The 21,873-nt window shown below is 40.9% G+C and overlaps 1 protein-coding gene across 1 annotated transcript; it reads left to right on the top strand.

The window, feature by feature from the left end:
* The first annotated feature begins 1,722 nt into the window (after nucleotides 1-1,722).
* LOC141156396 (retinol dehydrogenase 8-like) lies at nucleotides 1,723-21,873 on the top strand. The gene is made up of 6 exons (XM_073642593.1): nucleotides 1,723-2,109; nucleotides 9,539-9,700; nucleotides 14,531-14,710; nucleotides 16,091-16,184; nucleotides 17,794-17,977; nucleotides 19,465-21,873. Exons 1-6 carry the CDS (start codon nucleotides 2,013-2,015, stop codon nucleotides 19,696-19,698), a joined length of 951 nt encoding a protein of 316 aa, XP_073498694.1. The 5' UTR covers nucleotides 1,723-2,012; the 3' UTR covers nucleotides 19,699-21,873.

Below are 21,873 nucleotides of genomic sequence, written 5' to 3' on the forward strand. Positions count from 1 at the left end.
TTTGTGGCCTGCTTGAGGTCATTTTGCAGGGCTCTGGCAGTGCTCTTCCTGTTCCTTCTTGCACAAAGGCGGAGGTAGTGGTCCTGCTGCTGGGTTGTTGCCCTCCTACGGCCCCCTCCACGTCTCCTGGTGTACTGGCCTGTCTCCTGGTAGCGCCTCCAGCCTCTGGACACTACGGTGACAGACGCAGCAAACCTTCTTGCCACAGCTCGCATTGATGTGCCATCCTGGATGAGCTGCACTACCTGAGCAACTTCTGTGGGTTGTAGAGTCCGTCTCATGCTACCACGAGTGTGAAAGCACAACCAACATTCAAGTGACCAAAACATCAGCCAGAAAGCATTGGTAGTGAGATGTGGTCTGTGGTCCCCACCTGCAGAACCACTCCTTTATTGAGGGTGTCTTGATAATTGCCAATAATTTCCATCTATTGTCTATTCCATTTGCACAACAGCATGTGAAATTGATTGTCAATCAGTGTTGCTTCCTAAGTGGACAGTTTGATCTCACAGAAGTTTGATCTACTTGGAGTTATATTCTGTTGTTTAAGTGTTCCCTTTATTTTTTTGAGCAGTGTATGTGTAAATATATATTTCTCCGCTGTATCTCTGCATCATGAATCGTGGTATGTGTTTAATGGGCCCACTGAGACTCTTTCGCCCGGGGCCCATGAGAATCTGGAGCCGGCCCTGCACTGAACAAATAAACAGTTCTGTGAATATAAAAATTGCTGGGGGTATTTTCACTCCTTTGCATTCTCCCCTCCCCTCTGCCTCAAGTTACAGAGAATTGTGTACTACCCATGAAAAAATCAAAAAGAGTGGTATCTTTGCTAACCTACTTCAGTATTCTATACCTCTATGGCGGTGGCTTAAAGATGTTGTTCACTACTTGTACATTGATGACTTATCCTTTGGATAGGGCATCAATGTCTGAGTGGTCGGGGTCTGACACCCGGCACCTCCGCTGATCAGCCGTTATAGGTGCCAGCTGTAAATGCTCAATTGCAGAGCTTCTCTGTCGTTTGATAGTGGCCGCTACTGGGTTCTGCACATCCGCCTCCTATTCATTTATCAATGATAAAGTAGTGGACAACCTCTTAAAGGATTTTATATTTGATGACAGGTTGTCTTTAAAGGGAGCCTGTGAGCACATTCTCACATATTGAAGTAGTGGTATGCCTGTTTGTCCTCTCAAAAAAAAAAAAAAAAGCCTTTTTTTTTTTTTTTTTTTTTTTTTTTTTTTTTTTTATTTGTAGAGTTCCGATGTGCCAGTCATGAGACATCTAGCAAATGTCATATGCACATTAGACTGGGAGTGCACTAGGGGCATGTTGAGGCACAAACTGCTTCGTCCGAAACCATCAGTATACTTCCAGCCTAATTTGTAGGAAACCCCATAGGCCAGTCAATGCTCTTTCAGAAAAAGAACTGCAAATTAGCTCTCCTCCAGAAAGAAAGCTGACTAGTGCCCCCTTTTCAAGATAGCAGTACATTTTCCTTGCAATCTTTATCTATCTTGTACGAAAAAAGGTCCCCTTTTTTAACCCAAAAATAAATATTGCAGGGGAATAAGATCGAGCTGCAATATTAGACACGGCCCATGGACAAATCATGATGCTCTGACTTGGGGGGAGGGCTGTCTGTGAAAGCTTGTAAATGTCACATTTATAGATTGTAAATGCTACAAAGCATTGCAGAATTACTAATAATGAATATAAGCCACCCAGGAAAACTAAAGACCGTGGCCTAACGTGACCTCTACTCTACTCCTGCCTTCCCGAGCACTGTCTGTCCAGATTATGTCATTATGCTGTTCCCCCACATTAATGTCAGAGAGGAGATTATCCAGCTTTAGCAGCTAAATGAGCAGGTTTGCATTTTAGCCGTGCTGACGCAGCCTGGGTCCAGATAAAGCAGTAAGAAGAGAGGACTTCTGCCTAGAAGTAATAATTCTCTTGCCTCCGATTCTTCATGTTGATTATTGTACACGAAAAGGACTAAGATACAGAAATGGCTTTGAAGAACGTCCTTGTTACAGGATGCTCATCAGGAATCGGTCTGGCTATTGCAACCAAGCTGGCTAAGGACGAACAGAAGAGATTCAAAGGTAAGATGCTCTATTTATAGGGGCTTTAGTGGCCAGAATAGAATTAAATATGCTGTATAGAGAGTGTAAAGTTTGCATACTATTCTGTCTGCTTCAGTTTAGAGCTGCATCTATCAAGATGGATAAGTGGTTTGCAAATTTCCGCTGTTTATGCTAGGTTGGAGATAGGATGGAAAAATGATTGTGCTGGAAACACTTGAATGAACTATAATAAATGTCTTTATAGCTAATAGATTCTACCATCTGAAATATAAAATTGCTGATGTGTTCAAAAATGGATTTCCAGGTCTTGTATTCAATTAGTGAGAAGAGAATTTTGATAGCTATCTGATAACTTAGTTCTCTTAGACAGCAAGAAAAGTGTATATATAAGTGTGTGGATACGATTACAGTGATATCACATTATATAGATCCGCTTTAATTTGAGAGTATTCACTTCCTAATTGGAGTAAGGGTTTAGGATTTGCAGCTCTTTAATGTGTAGCTGCCTATTTTTCAAGGTACCAAAGGTAATTTGGCAATCATCTCAAAAGCTCTTTAATGGGCTGCATGGGCTATTCCCTCTTTAATTCATGAGCAATTAAGCAGGTAACAGGTTTTGAGGTGATTCCAGGTGATTTGCATTTGGAAGCTGTTGCTGTGACCCCACAACATGCAGTCAAAGGAGCTCTCAATGGAAGAGAAACTGACTATCATTAGTCTTAAAAGAAGAAATCAATTAGAAAGAGGAGAAATATTAGTAATGGCCAAATCAACAGTTTGGTACATTCTGCCTAAAGGAGCGCACTGGTAAGCTTTGGATCTTAAAAAGGCCTGGGTGTCCACAGAAGACATCAGTGGTGGATGATCGCAGAATCTTTCCCATGGTGAAGAAAAACCCCTTTCACAACATCCACCTAAATGAAGAACACTCTCCAGGAAGTAATGTTTCAGTATCTAAATCTACCATAAAGAGAAGACTTCATGAGGGAAAATACAGAGGGTTCACCACAAGGTGCAAACCATTAATCAGCCTTAAAAATACAAAGGCCAGATTAGACTATGAATAAAAAAAAACATCTAAAGAAACCGCTCAGTTCTGAAAAAGCATTCACAGGACAGATGAAACTAAGATCAACCTGTACCAGAATGATGAGAAGAAGAAAGTATGGAGAAGGCTTGAAACGGGTCAAGATCCAAAGCACATCACATCCTCTGTAAAACATAGTGGAGGCAGTGTGCTGGGATGGGCATGCATGGCTTCTAATGGCACTGGGTCATTAGTGTTTATTGATTGTGACTGAAGACAGAAGCAGCCGGATGAATTCTGAAGTGTTCAGAGTGATACTTTCTGCTCAGATTCAACCAATTGCTGCAAGGTTGATTGGACGGCACTTCACAGTACAGATGGACAATGACCCAAAATATACTGCAAAAGCAACTCAGGAGATAAGGCAAAGAAGTGGAATATTCTGCAATGGCCGAGTCATCACCAGATCTCAGCCCATCGAGCAGCATCTCACATGGTTAAGTCAAAACTTAAGGCAGAAAGACCCACAAACAAGCAACAACTGAAGTCAGCTGCAGTAAAGGGGGCAGAACATCACAAAGGAGGAAACCAGCGTTTGGTGAAGTCCATGACTTCCAGACTTCAGGCAGTCATTTGCCTGCTAAGGATTCTCTACAAAGTATTTAAAAATGGACATTTTATTTATGGTAAAGTTAATTTGTCCAATTACTTTTAAGTACTTGAAATGAGGAAGCCTTGAAGAAAGATGGTGGCAATTTATAAACGTTTCACAGGATACTTTAGTTCAACCTCTTTAGTTAAACCTGGAAGTCTGCACTTCAATTGCATCTCAGTTGTTTCATTTTAAATCTAAACTAGAGGCCTGCAGAGCTGAAATCATGGAGATCTGGTCACCATCCAAATATTTCTGGAGCTAACTGTATAGGGTCTGTATAATGTGATATCACTGTAAACAACTCACTGAATAAATGTAATGTATAGATAAGTAAGGTATTCAGCCGGCACGCTCCTCGGGTCTGTGTTGTGCATGTTCTGGTGGAAGCTCCAATAGTCAGAAAGAAGAATAGACCTGCACTCAGTGATTTCCTGTGATGTCATATGTCCAGGCAAAGCTTATCAGACAGATTATCGAAGTCCTATAATTCAGGTTATTTGAGGAGCGGTTTGGAGTAAAATTTCTTGGACTGTTCTAAAGACAGAAAATTAAATCTATTCCTCCTATAAGCAAAAGAAGATTTGCATTTCGATTTGCGCCATTTTCTGCTTTTAATGGTGAAGAAACGTGCAGGCCTTTCCCCTCCAATTAACAGCTCCCATTTTTCCCAATATGCAAACCCATTAATAAATTCTCCCCATTAATAAATTCTCCCCATAGTATGTGCACTTTCCGAGTGTATATACAAGTGCTTCTCACTAAATTAGAATATCATCAAAAAGTTAATTTATTTCAGTTCTTCAATACAAAAAGTGAAACTCATATTATATAGAGTCATTATAAACAGAGTGATCTATTTCAAGTGTTTATTTCTGTTAATGTTGATGATTATGGCTTACAGCCAATGAAAACACAAAAGTCATTATCTCAGTAAATTAGAATACTTTATAACAACAGCTTGAAAAATGTTTTTAAAATCTGAAATGTATGTTCAGTAAATGCACTCAATACTTGGTCCGGCTCCTTTTGCGTCAGTTACTGCATCAATGCGGCGTGGCATGGAGGCGATCAGCCTGTGGTTCTGCTGAGGTGTTATGGAAGCCCAGGTGGCTTTGATAGCAGCCTTCAGCTCGTCTGCATTGTTGGGTCTGGTGTCTCTCATCTTCCTCTTGACAATACACCATGGATTCTCTATGGGGTTAAGGTCAGGCGAGTTTGCTGGCCAATCAAGCACAGTGATACTGTTGTGTGTAAACCAGGTATTGGTACTTTTGGCAGTGTGGACAGGGGCCAACTCCTGCTGGAGAATGACATTTCCATCTCCAAAAAGCTTGTCGGCAGAGGGAAGCATGAAGTGCTCTAAAATCTCCTGGTAGACGGCTGCACTGACTTTGGTCTTGATAAAACACAGTGGACCTACACCAGCAGATGACATGGCTCCCCAAACCATCACTGATTGTGGAAACTTCACACTAGACCTCAAGCAGCTTGGATTGTGGCCTCTCCACTCTTCCTCCAGACTCTGGGAACTTAATTTCCAAATTAAATGCAAAATTTACTTTCATCTGAAAACAACACCTTGGAGCACTGAGCAGCAGTCCAGGTCTTTTTCTCCTTGGCCCAGGTAAGAGGCTTCTGGCATTGTCTATTGGTCATGAGTGGCTTGACACAAGGAATGCGACACTTGTAGCCCATGTCCTGGATACTTCTGTGTGTGGTGACTCTTGACGCAATGACTCCAGCAGCAGTCCACACCTTCAGAATCTCCCCCAAATTTTTGAATGGCCTTTTCTTAACAATCCTTTCAAGGCTGCGGTTATCCCGGTTGCTTGTGCACCTTTTTCTTCCACACTTTTTCCTTCCACTCAACTTTCCATTAATACGCTTTGATACAGCACTCTGAACAGCCAGCTTCTTTCACAATGACTTTTTGTGGCTTACCCTATTGTGGAGTGTGTCAATGACTGCCTTCTGGACATCGGTCAAGTCAGCAGTCTTCCCCATGATTGTGGAGCCTATTGAAACAGACTAAGGGACCTTTTTAAATGCGTAGGAAGCCTTTGCAGGTGTTTTTTATTAATTCTAATTTACTGAGATAATGACTTTTGTGTTTTCATTGGCTGTAAGCCATAATCATAATCATCAACATTAACAGAAATAAACACTTGAAATAGATCACTCTGTTTGTAATGACTCTATATAATATGAGTTTCACTTTTGTATTGAAGAACTGAAATAAATTAACTTTTTGATGATATTCTAATTTAGTGAGAAGCACTTGTATGAGTGCCTTGCATAATGCAGGTGGAGTCGGTGCAGTGGCACACAGGTCTAAGCCGGTCTGTACTATTTATTTATGCTTACTTATATAGCGCCATCATACTCCACAGCGCTTTACAGCCATTATTACAGAGCCATTGGAACTCTCCCCTAGAAGCAATGCATCTCTACTACACCTTGGAATCGCACACAGCATAGATTTAATGTTAATTTATGGAGATTTTTTTTTTTTTACAGTTTCGCAATATGGGTTTTTAGTGATTTCTTTTTTACATGTGAAATAGGTTCCAACAATTTTACCTGTAAGGCAGGTTTTAGACGGTCGTATTAAAGAAAAAAAAAAAAAAAAGGTCGCCACATCAGCAAAATGTTAGAATGTTAGTGATTGACTTTCTGTGCTTGTCCAAATTGCGGATGGGTGCAGGTGCTGCCTTCTGTTGCATATGCAATTCTGTTCCTTAAGTGGGACCATAATCGTGCATGCTGCGATTTTCTTGCAGTAGCACATTGACTATAATTGGTCCATGTGCAGTACATTTCACCCACAGACCGAAAACATGCTCATCTGAACGATCTCCAATACATATGCTACTGGTCTCTGTGATTTTCATTTAGTTGGTTGAAAAATTACTTACTTTTCCAGGGAACAGCTGTTTCCCCAAATCAAGTGACTGCTTGTTAAACTTTTTTCACAGCAAACTGCAGTGACTAGTGACCGCTGCTCTTTTTCCATGAGGTGTCTGCCCCACGGCCATTCTATTTGGCCTTCCCTTTAGCCAGGGCTCGGTAAAACTGCTGATTATTTTCCTTGGTCAATACAAAATAATGATTTGAGGTCGTACCTCCAGTTGTATACTGATTTTCTTGTATGTACTATTGATACAAGAAGCAGATTGGCAGATGCCTTCTGCGCTGCTACAGAAATTATATCCCGGAAAGAAGATTAAATACTAATATTTGCATTGGCTTCTACTGAATATTTTTCAATAATTTAGTGAAGCGGCATCAGGCATTTTTAATAATTGAGCAAAGTTCCAGGATTCAAGTAACATTATTATTCATAAATAAGAGGACTCATAATTGTATTGTGTAAAGAAAAATAATATTAAACTGTCATTCAATTCATCCTGTCCAAACCACAAGCAGCATGAATCAGCCTAGCGGCACAATTGCAGCTAGGTATATTTATTTTACTCACTTATATAGCGCCATCATGTTCCACAGCGCTTTACAGACATGATCATCACTGTCCCCATTGGGGCTCACAATCTACATTCCCGATCAGAATGTCTTAGGAGTGTGGGAGGAAACCGGAGGAATCATACAAACTCCTTGCAGATATTGTCCTTGGTGGGATTTGAACTCAGGACCCCAGTGCTCCTAACCACTGAGCCACCGTACAGTGCTAACCACTGAGCCACCGAGCTGCAATTATATATTTCCCATTTCAAAGAAAATATAGTTTGAAGGGCCAGCAGGCGTAAAGTAGGTCCAGCACCACTATTGGCTTCTCCACGCACCACTCCATGTGATAGACAGATTTCTTCCACAGACCTGTCAATTACCTGATAAGCGCTGGGAAAAGACAGCCAACAGTGGGGGTGTACTAGTCTCGCCTCTGCCTATAAATACCGCCTCTTCAAAATACATTTTCTCTGAAATTTCAGAGTGTTTCAAAGTAAAACATGCCAGTCTGCAATCTTGCAGAACGGCTCTGATTCATGCCGCCTGTGGTTTGCATGAATCGAGTGACAGGTTCCCTTTAATAATCTGTTCACATGCTGCATGCCATTATTTCCTTTAAGTAGGGTTTGTTGGACGTTCTTTGTGTCCATCATATGAAGGATTTATTCCTTGCAAGACTTCAGTTTTTCTCTTCCAAAAACAGAACAGGAACATGGAATTCCTAGCACAGCTGTGAACATCTTACCTCTCCCTGTCATCGTGGCTAATGTCTTTTACAGGATCTATTTTAATAAATTTATGGATTGGCAGAAGTGCTGGTGAGATATCATATACTGTAGTGCAGGACCAAACTCGTCTCCATAGGAGCATGGAGTTGGCTATTAGACAAAACAAGTACTGGTTCAGGAGCTGCCGAGCAAATGTTAGAATTCTGAAGGACTTTCTACAGGAACTTCCTGTTGTTAGTAGTGTATAATAATGTAACACTAAAGGCTTGTTCACACAGGTGTGCTTTCACTCCCTGTGCGCCCAAAGGCTATATATGGACCAATCGTAGTCAATATTGCAGGACCAGATGAGTGCATGCAAATAGCAGGCAGCTCGTGTGCCTGCCCGCTGTGCTGGCGAATGCAAGGAGGTGCACATGGAGATAGTTACATCCTCAATTTACAGATATTTAAATCCAGCCTTAAGCTAAAAAATGTCATCACTGAGACAGGAGCTATAACTCACTATAGTTTAGGGAGCATGAACTTGCTGCGATTGTTGTGAAATCCATGACTGCAATTGGCATTTAAAAGAAATTAAGAAGTATTTTTCTGGTCATGAAATATAGACCTATAGACCCTACAGATGTACAGAATAGGCTGGGACCGGTCTGCGTCAAGAAAAAAAACTGACATTTTTACATCCCTAATGTATATTTTGTATGTCCATTTGTTTAAAGCCATATGCCTATCTTATGTCACGTGTCCATATGTTTTTGACACTCGTGTGACCTCTATTTTTATACATGAACAATAAAAAAAATGACAAAAAGCCATATAGAGTTTCCTATGTTAATAGTCACAATGGATCAGTTAAAATGGATGCCATATGGATGATGCAAGCCTGGCATGAGAGTAAAACAGATCACAATAGTGCTGCATGCTGCAATGTTATTACACATAGACCATCGGGCAACGTGGAAACGTTTATCTGCATTACCCCATTCATTTACATTGGTCAGTGTACTGTCCATGTGGGGTCTGTTTTGGAATACTGATAGAAAATACACTCGTCTTAATGAGCCCGAAAGTAACAACCACTCAGAATTCATTCTTCATCCTAGATCCCCCTGATGGACATGGGAATATTGTTTTCTTATTCAGACAGACATGTGAGCTGGTTGGTTGTCTAGTTAGTTGTTTAGACTCTTGGGATTTTATTCCACCTTTGATTATTGCCATAGTCTGTTTCCAGCATTCCTTTGGGATGAAATGAGTTAAAGTCTGGTTTCATCAGATTCTCAGCAAACTTATACTGGCAGGTAGTAGAGTTCCCCATCTACACAACATTGATCTAACCACTGCTTGTGTGATCCTCACGGATCAAATAAACACAAGTGTGATAATTCCCCTCCCAGTCCTGATGTTGCAATGTGGTTTTCAACTGCAGAGGGAACCCTGTAAAATGATAGTTTTTCAGCTAAAAAAAAAAAAGTGTATTTATTTTTATGTAAAGCTCGAACCATTTCTTATGTTGTGTAAAATCGTCACATTATCCATAATTGTAAAATTTACCAATTTTTTTTTATGCAGTTTATGCAACAATGAGAAACTTGTCAAAGCAGGATGACTTGGTAACGGCTGCGGAAGAATGTGTGGGGAAAACACTGGAGATCAAACAGCTGGATGTGTGCAGTGAAGAGTCCATCAGAGACTGCATCAACAGCCTACCAGATCGTAGAGTGGACATTTTAGGTAAGTAACCCTTGAAAAAGCTGGCGGCGAAACCAGAGTGAGAATTGGAGCTGTTATACACCTATTGTATTGTATATGTCCCAGTTTTGTGTGTATAAATTACTTTATTTACCATCTGTCTGCACTTCTCCTTTACTTGCTTGGATATTACTGTATATTGCCCTATGGCCACATGCTGGTCACAATTGGTGAAAGGGGTTATCTTGGACTTTGGGGTTTTTTTGGCTAAGGACCTAAGAAGTAACCAGCAAGTATTTGCTAACTACATGCCTGTTCTGCCCTGCGACTATATTTTTGCTCAAGCGGCTATTCTCAGGTGGAGAACCCATGCAGTTTGGGGGGGGGGGGGGTTGCTGTGATCCCAATGAGCATTTCAAATAACATATTAAAGGGAATCTGTCAGCAGGATTTTGTTATCTAATTTGAGAGCAGAATAATGTAGAGACAGAGATCCTGATTCCAGCGATGTGTTACTTACTAGGCTGCTTGCTGCAGTTTTTAGTAAATAATTGTTTTATCAGCAGGAGATTATCACAAGAGGACTACTTGGTCTGTTGCTAAGCAGTCCAACCACGACTCCATCACTGATTGGTCGCTTTCTGTGTACACTCTGCATAGGCAGAAAGCTGCTAATCAGAGATGTGGGCTGGGTTATACAGAGCTCAGCAGTCAGAGGACTGGCAGATCGGCAGCAGATAAAATAGTTTTTAATCAAATCTACAGCAAGCAGCCTAGTAAATGACACATCGCCAGAATCAGGTTTTCTGCCCCAACATTTTGCTGCTCTCACATGGGGTAGCAAAAACCTGGTGACAGATTCACTTTAAATGATAATTATGACCATATATGTTTTTTTTCACAATAACCCTTTAAAAACTATTGTTGCAAATGTGACACAATCTTTACTACACACCTTTGTGCTGACATTTGTAAAAAGTAACGCAATCTACAGGACTGGATAGCAGAATAGACGCATCATTTCGGTACATTGCTGATCTTGTACGCACATTTTCTTTTGGAATTGAGATGTAACACTATATTTCCATTGTGACAGCATATACACGAACAAATATTTGCTGCACGGTAAGCACCTGCCGCTTTAGGTTTACACTGTAATTATCTGGTCCTAAGGCAAATACAGTGACGCCCATTAAATATATTTGTTACCTGAAATGACTATTATTTTAAAGAAGACACATCAGCAACAAATTGCATCCAGCATGGCTATTTTTTCAGGCTGTGTTCAAAGAGTGATGGTGTGAAATCCCAAAAATATGTCGTAGCTTAGAAATGATAAAATCCATGGTCACTATAGTCAAATCAGTGAGCATACAAAAAATGCAAATAAATACAAATAATAATGGAAAACTTTAATTTACTGTACCTGTCCTTTCACACAAACCTGTAGAAATGCATGGACTTACAGCCCTCATCCCCCAATAAATTAAAGTAGCACTCTAGTGATTTTATAAATTATTATTCAGTCTGTGAGTAGTCCTTCTAATATGTATATGACACGCCCCCTGGGCCATGGGGTACCCGGTGCCGGGCCGGTAGATGCTGGGGGTTGTAGTCACAGTGGCTGTGACCCGGTCCGTGACCCAGGGCGGTCAATCCAAGGGGAATTGTATATGGGTTTTATTAAAGAGTCCGACTATGCCACCTGTGGAATGCGGCTAAAGGGAGCCGCCGCTGCTTAACAGTCCTCTGAAGCTAGTGGTGTTGCAGCAAGGATGTTATGACTCCCCACAGGAAGAGTTAGCTTCAGGGCAGGGTGTGGATGTTGGTGGTTGTGCAGGGTGTCGTAGTGCAGTGTGTCGTAGTGCAGTAAGAAACACAGAGACAAGGTGGTGCAGTCCCAGGGTCTTTACTCACGGTTATTGCAGTCCAAGTTACAGAGCTCAGTATAACTGTCCACGTCGTGCTGCGTTTACTCAGTGAGGGGTTCAGTCCACCCTCAGGTATCTCTGGAGTACTTAGCAGGACCCCCTTCTGTGTCTTCTCTCTGGCTGTCTCCCTGAGCCTCATACCAAGTGTCCCAGTCCAGTACCTGCGGGCCTTGGCGGGCGACGTCTGTTCCGTCCCCTGGGTCCTATATAGCGACCTTCCTGGTGAGACTTGTATGGAATGCTGGCTACAGGACATGAAATACTGCAGCCTCCAGTTTCTAGTTAAGATATGCAATCTTTTGCTAGTTGAGGGATCCGGTACCCTGTATGCAGCCTGACTCCGCCACCTCCCGGTAGGTGCGGGCGTACGGGTGGCCTACTGCACGGCCCGTACCCCTAGGGTCCCTTATTCTGTTCCTGGAGCCTCTCCGCTCCCTCTCCTCTCAGATTTGGGCCTCACTGTCCAGGCCCGCCTCTGGAGCAGAGCTCCTACAGAGCCTCTGCTCCTGTCACTACGCCTCCTCTGACTGAACACTACTCTTCAAGATGGTGTCTCTACTTATATCTTTCTTCTATGTGCTCCCCTTAACTACGTCCTCCACCCACACCCACTACATAGTTCCCCTTTATTAGGTCCCCCCCCCCCCCCCCACTCCAGCCAGGGAAGGGGCTCAGCAAGTACGTGGGAGGCATCTTGCCCCTCCAGCTGGTCTGGAGTGGTGTGTTGGATGCACGTGTTAGGGTCCTGAGCTGTACTCCTTCCTTACCTGAGAGTGAGATACCACACCTCTGGCTGAGATGCAGTACCTCTGTGGCTACCGAACCCTCAGGGGCGCCACATATAATTCAAGTAGGATTACTATTATGTAGTTGCTCTATCTGAAATGTAAAGGTTTCCCTCTCTTCATGGTGACCATCTGGGAGTTACATGGCTTTATATTCTCTGAAGAGGGTCTCACCAAATGGTTTTGCATAGACTATACCACAGAAGTTCTCCACAGGAAGTGGATGTGGGTTGGATGACCGAAACTCCTATCACAGTTGCTGATGATAACTAGACAGCTCCTGTCAAACTGTTATAATGTAGAACATCATAGAAGCCTCCAGAACTGTATTCCTTTAACCTATTAGCTTATATAGGAAAGGATAATCATTGTGTTATTCTAGCAGGAAGATAACACTTATTTTATCTGTCCATGTGATGCTGTGCTGATGCATCATGGAGGAATAAAAGAAAGGGTGGAAACCTGGGAATCAAGATGGAGTCTGAACTACATGGAAGTAAATACACCATGTATAAAAGAAGTGGAGAGTAGTGAGGTAGGGGGGAGTGCAGGGATGGAAACAAAAAGCCGCTTTGCTTTTTTTTATCAAGCTGTCCAGAAATGATCCTCATTGTCCTGCTCTGAAATTTGGAATCCACACTTTTGAGTAAGCAGTTCCTCTTCATCAGCATTCTGCCAGCACTATATAAGCTGGAACTTTCTTTTCCTGACTTCCCAGCATGCTCTTGCCAATATATAATTACTTTTCTGCTGTCAACTGAAAGCTTACCTCTCTGTTATGCTTATATGCAGTTTGACAGGCAGGAAAATAGAAGCAGAGACAAAGATTCTCATACTCTTCCTGCCTGTCTACCTCTGTGTCTCTGATATACATGAAAAACGGCAGTGAAGAGCAAGCTACACAGAAAGGAAATACCAGCACTTTTGAGTGATTTTTCTTTTTTTGGGGGGGGGGGGGTAGTTTAAAAAAGTGATCTGCAGATTGCTTAGAGGTGGATCCATGAAACCTATTTTTCTAGTTGAGCAGTTCTTATGAAGCACTGACAGATAACGCCGATGCAGAAGGGCGATCAAGTTGGAACTATGGTTGTAGAGGTGGCCGAGCAAGGTCAATGGCAACTGGTGAAGCAGAGTAGACTTGGCTATGAGGAATCTGCATAGAGTCAACAACAGGATTCAATGTAGCAGACCTGACACAGTGATGTAGCAGAGTGATGTACCAGAGTGAGAAAGTGGTGAAACAGAGATCAATGTGGTCGAGCTATGTGGTTAAGTTCACTCAACAGTGAGCATACGATGCAGCGGAGTAGAGTTAGCAATGTGGTAGAGCTGGCACAGGAAAATTGAAGCAGAGGAGGTTCCAAACGCCAAAAGCAGGACACTAATTGAATACTCAACTTGACAATAGAGTGTCAGGTGCAGGATCCAAGAGAGGTAACAATATGGAAAGAGATAGTCAAGGTCCCCTCTTTAATGTAAAATGTTTATCTAGGAGTGATCTGATTGGCAATATTAATTTGCCACTTTATGGTAAATTGTTATATGCCATTTAAAGGGATTTTCCCTTCTTCACAAATGGATGTTGTCAAATAACATTTGTAAAAACAAACACTTTTGCAATTTACTGCTTTTTAAAAATTGTTGCTGTTCTTGAGATATTAACAATTTTCTTTTGTTTATAATTGCCCTGGTGACCGAACACCGCTGCTTGTAAGCAGTCTACTGAAGCTGGCCAAGATTAGGAGATCCTGACAAAAACACTATTTACAAACTCAAAAGAAAAGAGATTGTAAACACTGTGCATGTTTTGCCATCCAGCAGCAGTGGTCGGTCTCCAAGGCAACATGCTGCAAACAAAAAGAAAAGTGTTAACATCTCAAGAACGGCTGAAAATGTTAATAAGATGTATATAGCAAAATTGCTGGGTATTACAAGCACTATCTGACAATACCCATAACTCTTTAAGGATGTCTTTTGGCTTTTTCTGAATCAAATGAAGTATATAAGGTTGAACATTATGGACATATGTCTTGTTTAACTCACTATATATGTAACTGTATCTTCTGTATTAAATTATAAATTTCCAGTACTTCAAATTTTGGGTGTTTTTAACGATAAGGCATTACTGTATATGTGACATCTTTCTTAATCCACAGTCAGCAATGCAGGAGTTGGGCTCATTGGACCTATTGAATGTCAAAGCGTTGAAGAAATGAAAACTGTGATGGATACAAATTTCTTTGGACTGGTCAGACTACTAAAGGAAATCCTACCAGATATGAAAAAGCGCAAGAACGGTCATATAGTAATTATTAGCAGTGTCATGGGAATCCAAGGTACAGTGACCTCCGCTTCTCTATTGTTGTATATATGAGAAGAGATGTGAAATGTCTCAGATAAAAGCCTGAAAAAGGAATCAGACAGAGTCCGCAAAGTAGCGAGGTCAAATCGTCCACCATCTCCGTATATTTTTGCAAGGAGTATTCTGATTGAGGCAAATGCCTAGATATTCCTTATAAAATCAATGATTTCTCTCTGTTTGTATTATTTTAAATATTGTCTTTTTAATCCACATGTACTTTTGTTGCGCACTAATAAACCTTGCACCATAGACAGTGAACAGAGAGGCCATAAACTTGTAAATAACTCATGAAAGAATAAAGTTACATTAAAACCAAGCACACCATTTTTTTGTTTTTTTTTTATGCAATTCTCCATAAGGATGATGTGTCACATGACCCTCTTCCCATTGAAAAAAATAAAGTTAGATAAAAAATGGCCGACTTGAAAATGGCCGCCATGGTCACCACCCATCTGGAAAGTTTTCCCCCTCCCATATACTAATGTGCCACAAACAGGAAGTTGATATCACCAACCATTCCCATTTTATTTAGGTGTATCCATATAAATGGCCCACCCTATATGTATATATATATATATGTGTGTGTGTGTGTCTAGATAGATAGATGTGTGTATATAGATGTTGGTTTGTGTCTCAATTTTCTGAGACCCTTATTTTTGTTTTGTCCATCAATGGAGAGCTTGTTTTTTTGTGTGATGTACTGACATTTTACGGATACCATTTTGGTATTTTGGGGTACATAATACATTTTGAAGACTGTTTATTAGACACATCTCCGTGAGATAACTAAATTAATTATCTCATATGGAGAGGTCTTTTTTATTGTAATATTCAAAGGTAAAAGGAACAATTTTTAATTTTTGAATATGGCTGTGCTGAATCTGCCATTATTTGCTTATCGAATAATGTACTAAAGTATAAAACCAAAATGTCGTCCCCTATGAAGCCCATCGGCACCTAGCAATCGCAGACAGAGTCCATGAGAGCAGGTGCATGCAAGCATTAGCAATCGTGCCATTTAAATGCCACTGTCTGTGATGAACAGTGTCATTGAGATGGTTAAACAGCATCGATATGAGCTAGCTCTGTCTGCTGCTGTTACAGCTAACTGGCGGCCATAGATGGCATCTACAGGATATGGTGCAGGCTCAGTTCATGAGCCCACTCCATATATTGGCACATCGGGAATGGGATAAGGCTCATCATGATTTTAAAGGTTTGTTTTATGTAAAAATGTTATAAATGGATGATTTTGATTCCCTCTACATCATGATGTAACAAACTGTAGCAGACTCTTTTTCATCTGACTTGTTTCTGTGTTACCTATTGATGACCATTCTTCATTTCCTTGCAGGTATTTTATTTAATGACGTGTACGCTGCCTCTAAATTTGCTGTTGAAGGGTTCTGTGAAAGTCTAGCAATACAGGCATTGAAGTTCAAGCTCCAGTAAGTGATTTCTCTGGTCTCCTTCTATTGTAATGCTTCTGTAGAGATTGCACTTTGCAAAATAGAAGCATTTTCTGTGTTTTTTTCAATCTCTGACAGCGGCATTTAAATGGAATGTGTGCCGATTCCTCGCACACATCAGCTCCCATCGTCCCCCAGGATGCGATAGCGGGAGACCGATGGGTTAGTATAACATCCAGAGGTCTGCTGAAGACCCCGGTCGCTGGCATCTCGATCCTCCTGTGAAGATCAGCAATGGGCGACTGGGATTTTCACTAATTACTAATCATAGTATAAGCAAACAATTGCAAGTTGGAAACCCCTAAGGAGGGTAAAAAATAATGTAAAAAAAATAAAGAAAAGGGTGAAAAGTGTTTTTTTTTTTTAAATATATAAAAAGGTTCAAATCACTCCTTCTTTCCGTTAAAAATGAAAAAAAATATATAAACTATTTGGTATCGCCGCATTCATAAAAGTCCAATCTATTATTATTGGGAATTAATTAAGCCGATTGGTAAACGCCAATAAGAAAATAACATCAGAATTGTGTTTTTTTTTTTGTTACATCCTTAAAAACGTCTTTGGAGTGTGTCATCTGGCAAGTTAAAAATTGTTGCATCTGTATAGCATCAAACCAAAATCAGTATCTGAATTAGTAATTAATGCAATGGAACAATCATCAGTATATGAATGAAGCATCAGAACCACCATCTGTTCATGAATACAGCACCAAGACAATCATCAGTACATGAATTAAGCAACAGAACAAACACGAGTACAGGAATACATTACAAAAAACACCTTCAGTACATAAATACATCTCCGGAACTATAAACACTATATGAATTCAGCACCAGAACCACAATCAGTACATAAATACACCATCAGTACCTGAATAGAGCAGCAGAACCAAAATCAGTACATGAATATAGCACCAGAACCATCATCACTACATGTATACGGCATCAGAATAATCATTCCATTAATACATCACTATAACCATCAACAGTACATGAATATATCACCGGAGCCATCATCAGTACATAAATACAGCACCAGAACCAAAATCAGTATAGGGATCCATTACCAGAACCACCATAAGTGCATGAACACATCACTATAACCATGATTACATTAATATATTATTATAACCATCAACAGTACATGAAAACAACACCAGAGCCATCATCAGTACATGAATACAACACCAGAGCCACCATCAGTACCATATAACATCACCAAGCTTAGTACAGAGATCAACTGCAATGTCAAGTCACCTTTCACCATATACATTTGCATTGCAAGAAACCTAAAATTTGTATATCCCCCTAACAATGGTAAAGAGAAGCTGAGAGTTGTTGTTACCAGCCATCATCAGACTGCGGACCATACAGGAACCACATACTGATTAGACTCAGTATCATAAATAAACATTTACATCCAGTTACCATACAGGTGACTTCTTCTCTGATTGAAGTTCTTTTCCTCTCCATCTGGTGCAGACACCATGATGACTTTTCACATTTAAGAACCTATACAATATTCTTCAATAGATCATATATGTGAAAATTGTGATCTATATAACAATCCAACTTTTACTATGTTGCAGGTTGAGCCTAATTGAGCCTGGACCAGTGATCACAGAGTTTGAAAGGAAAGTATTTGAAGATGGAATGAAGATGGACCTTTCTGCAGCAGACAAGGAGACTGCTGACATGTTTACCAATGTCTATCTTAAAAACTACAAATCAATCTTCCAAAGCTTGGGACAGACAGCTGAGGATGTGGCAGAGGTGAGATTTGTACCCCTATGGTAATGGTATACAGTATATTAGAGATGGTGTGAATCGATCTGCAGGACCTGGTTTTGCAGTCATGTCAGTAATCTGTGGTTGTGGATGGAAGCCATGAGGAACACCTCATACCTACTAGCATCCTCTTTTGATCCACCCTGATGCGACGTCACATGTGCGTTACGTCACAATGATGACGTTGCGGTAAGCCGGCTAATGAAAAGAAGAACCGCGGAAGCTTTCAGGTAGGAGGCAATCCGCAGGCCTACCATTTGGGGCCATAGATCAGGAGCATGTGGGACCATGTCCTGTGAATCGGTTAACACCACTCTCACATGTGTTAATGGTCCTAGTTCATACAACATGAAAGTGCTTGGACTTTTGGTCAGTGGAATAGCTTAATGGCTGACTAGACTATACATGGTCCAATTACAGGGTTTGACCAGCTTAAAGGGGTTGTCCACTTTCAGGATAAACGACCCTAAACTCTGTAAAATACCTAAAAAAAATCAACAGATGCTCACCCTCCCTGGGTCTAGCGTTGGCTCCTCGTCGCTGCTCCAATCCCGGTGTTTTGGATGCGGCAGTGATGTCATGTCAGCAGCTCATGTCACCACTCTAGCTGTGCAGTGAATTCGGCGCTCGTCCACAGCGGTGTGTGCCGTCAACCTTGGCACAGCCTCTAAATTTAGTGACTGGATAGAGCGATAACATGCACTGTTGACATGAAGTCACCACTGCGGCCAAAACACTGGAGCTGGAGCAGCAGCGGGAAACCAGTGCTGGACCCATGGGGAGTGAGCACCTGCTGAGTTTGCTATTTCCTGAAAGTGGACAACTCTTTAAAACTAGTTTGGACCTTTAAAGGGAATCCGCTTACCAACGCGTGTAGTAAATCCCAGCAAGGACAGCTTCTGCAAGGAGTTTGTTCTTCCCTTGTTTACTTGGATTTCCTCCGGGTTCCTCCCATACTCCAAAGGCATATTGATAGGGAATATAGATTGTTCGCCCCCAAAAAAGTGATAAAGATGTCTGTGCAGTGCTATGGAAAATGATATCGCTATACAAGCGAGTACATAACTCATCTGCGAATTAGACGTCGTATTACAGCACATGTACAGTACGCAAATGAAGCCAAGGCAAGTATACCTGTCTTTGCCATGCATGACCAGGAAGAGGGATTTCGGCAGCTATTTTGGCAATATTGGCCTATCTTTGGCATATCAGTCATGCCTCAATGGACTTGATCATTGCCTTGGCAGTGTGACTATTCAAAAACTGTCCCACCCAGATGACTAGTTATGGGTACTTTGTATATTCCTCATGCAAGATTATATATTGTTTTTTTTACACTGTGCCTTTCCAGAAAGATTATATAAAAGGTTGTGGCAGGTTCCCTTTAAATGCCTAGCCTTTGCACAGTTGTTACCTTATACATTTCCTAAGGCTGTATAACAATAATATAACTTATTTTCTATCATCATCAGCATACAATGAAGATAATTTTGGCAGAAAACCCGCCATTCCGACACCAGACAAACAATCTCTACACTCCAATGACAACTCTAAAATATGCCGATCCGAACGGTGACCTACCCATTGATACCTTCTACAAAATGGTCTTTCAGCACGACAAAATCTTCAACGCCAGCCTTAATTTCATCAAACTGCTGAGATGGCGAAGTAAAAAGAGCTTTGAGCTGGGGAAACCACAGTCATAATTAGTTCTAGGAGTCAATATTTGCATTTAAACAACGTATCTTGATCACTTTCTATGCATTTTTTTATTAAGTTTAACCTGTGCAGCTGTGAATGGTCATAGGAACTGCACGAGATTTCCCATTATTATTCCTATTGTCATGTCACAAGGTCTGTAGTAGTAGAATCGGGCTATGTGCACTGAGCAGGCACTTTGTATAGGATATGATGGGGAATGGAGGTGGGAGACATTCTTGGAAGTGAAAAATTTTGGCTTTTAGAGTTCTTGGCACAGCCCAAACGGCATACGGCAGTGGCTGACGCCTTGTAGCCTTGCCAGTATCACATCTAATGCTAATCATCATATCAAGATGTGTGACCAGTCATTGGATATCTGTTCCTGAGCATGACAATTTACCCCGTATCATAGTTTTAAAATTGAAGGGTTACGGTATGTGCACATGGAGTCATTTAGACTGCGGCGCAGCTGCCGAGTTTTCTCAGGCGAAGCGGCTTGGCCATCGTTCTTGCGACTGCTCAGCTGCCGCCAGCTTTTGTTCTACACTCTCAGTATGCAGCGTGGGTGACTTTCCAGAAGAAGCCACCTGAAAGATGAAAATGTTACTTCTTTTAACCGCTTCATGCATTCCAAATCCTGAAGCGGTTAAAAAAAGTGATGTAAGACGGAACATGTGCACAGCAAGATCATTTTGTCATTGCTGTGCTCTATGTTAATTTTATGGGGCACACTTGCATGAGGATTCCTATTATGCACATAGCATTAGGGCTTTCCTGCTAGTTACGTATCATTCTTTACCATTTAGCAATTTATTTATTTTTTTTTGTAATGTAAACACTTTCTTGCCATATGAATTGTGAAACTTTTGCAACATTTATTTTTTTTATTACAAGCTGTAGCTAGCTATTTTATACTATAGGACTTCCTGTTCCAGCTGTATCACCTATATATTGACATATTTTTGTATTTTAAAAAGGTAACCAATCAGCTCATTCATACGGCTGGAACAAAAAGGCAGAATGAATCAGAGACCACTTCTATTAAACAAACACAACCGTGTATGTTTTAGGTCTCAAAACCAAAGAAATGAGCAATAGCATAAGCTGGTATACATGCAATGTGTAAGATCATATTCACAATGTGGCCATTTCACAGACCAACCCCAAGTAAAAAAGCAAAATGAGCATATACCAGGTAGTAAGTAAATGAATAAATAGTAATAGTGCATGTAAATAATATGGGGTACTTAGTTAACACTATTTTGGTCAAAAAAGCATAAAAGCCATACAACCGCGACAAGGTGCACCCAATTGGGATAGTCCTATTCTGGCTCTAGTATTAAAATCTTACCATGTGTCGGCCGACCTCAGTGTAGATTTAGGGCTCACTTTGACTTCAATTTGTTTTTTTTTTTTGCATCCAAAAAAATTAACAGACCGGATTTCTTCAATGTGTTAGTTCTTTGCGTCAAAGTTTTTATTATTTTTTTTTTTGTGTACAAAAAGTTTTCTCAAATTTCTCATACTAAACATGAAAATCCAAGAGCATATGAATGGCATCTGAGTGCTGTCTAATTTTTTCACAGTTGACAGGTTTAATCCATGACTTGGACCATAATTGGACATGTCTCCATGTTACGGTGTGGATATGTGAACAGCCCCATAGACTATAACAAGGATAAAACTTGTACATGAAAAAACAGAAGTCTGAATGAGCCTTTACCCTGAAACACTGCCGCATTTCAGAGAAAGTATTTCAAAATGTCAGCCGGTGACAATGCGACTAGGATGACTAGTCAGAGGTGTAACCCAAACAACTTCTCCCCAGCCCCCACTTCCCTAGATTGACACACATCTCTCTACACGTGTGTGTGTGTGTGTGTGTGTGTGTGTGTGTGTGTGTGTGTGTATGGAGACCTGTCAATCAAAAGCAGCAGGGCAGGGAGAAAAGCCGGTAGGGACACACCTTTGTGACTAGTCATCCTAGTCACTAGTTTACTTGCCGGCATTTTAAAGTATGTTTTCTCAGTGTTTCCCTATAAAACATACACGTCTACAATAGCGGAGCTGGTCTTTGATTCATTCATGGTTCGGGCAGCAGGAATCCGCTGACAGTTTCTCTCTAGTGTGTATGTATGTATGTATGTATGTATGTGTGTGTGTGTGTGTGTGTGTGTGTG

The sequence above is a fragment of the Phyllobates terribilis genome, unplaced genomic scaffold, assembly GCF_046119375.1.
Source record: "Phyllobates terribilis strain yellow unplaced genomic scaffold, ASM4611937v1 Scaffold_8__6_contigs__length_399053987, whole genome shotgun sequence".
Classification (NCBI taxonomy): Eukaryota; Metazoa; Chordata; class Amphibia; order Anura; family Dendrobatidae; genus Phyllobates; species Phyllobates terribilis.

Bases quoted from the DNA above. Each gene is read 5' to 3' on its own strand.
- LOC141156396 (XM_073642593.1), top strand. From the start codon at position 2,013: ATGGCTTTGAAGAACGTCCTTGTTACAGGATGCTCATCAGGAATCGGT. The intron at 2,110-9,538 runs GTAAGATGCTCT...TTTTTTATGCAG, and splicing joins CGAACAGAAGAGATTCAAAG to TTTATGCAACAATGAGAAAC. The intron at 17,978-19,464 runs GTGAGATTTGTA...TATCATCATCAG, and splicing joins CAGCTGAGGATGTGGCAGAG to CATACAATGAAGATAATTTT.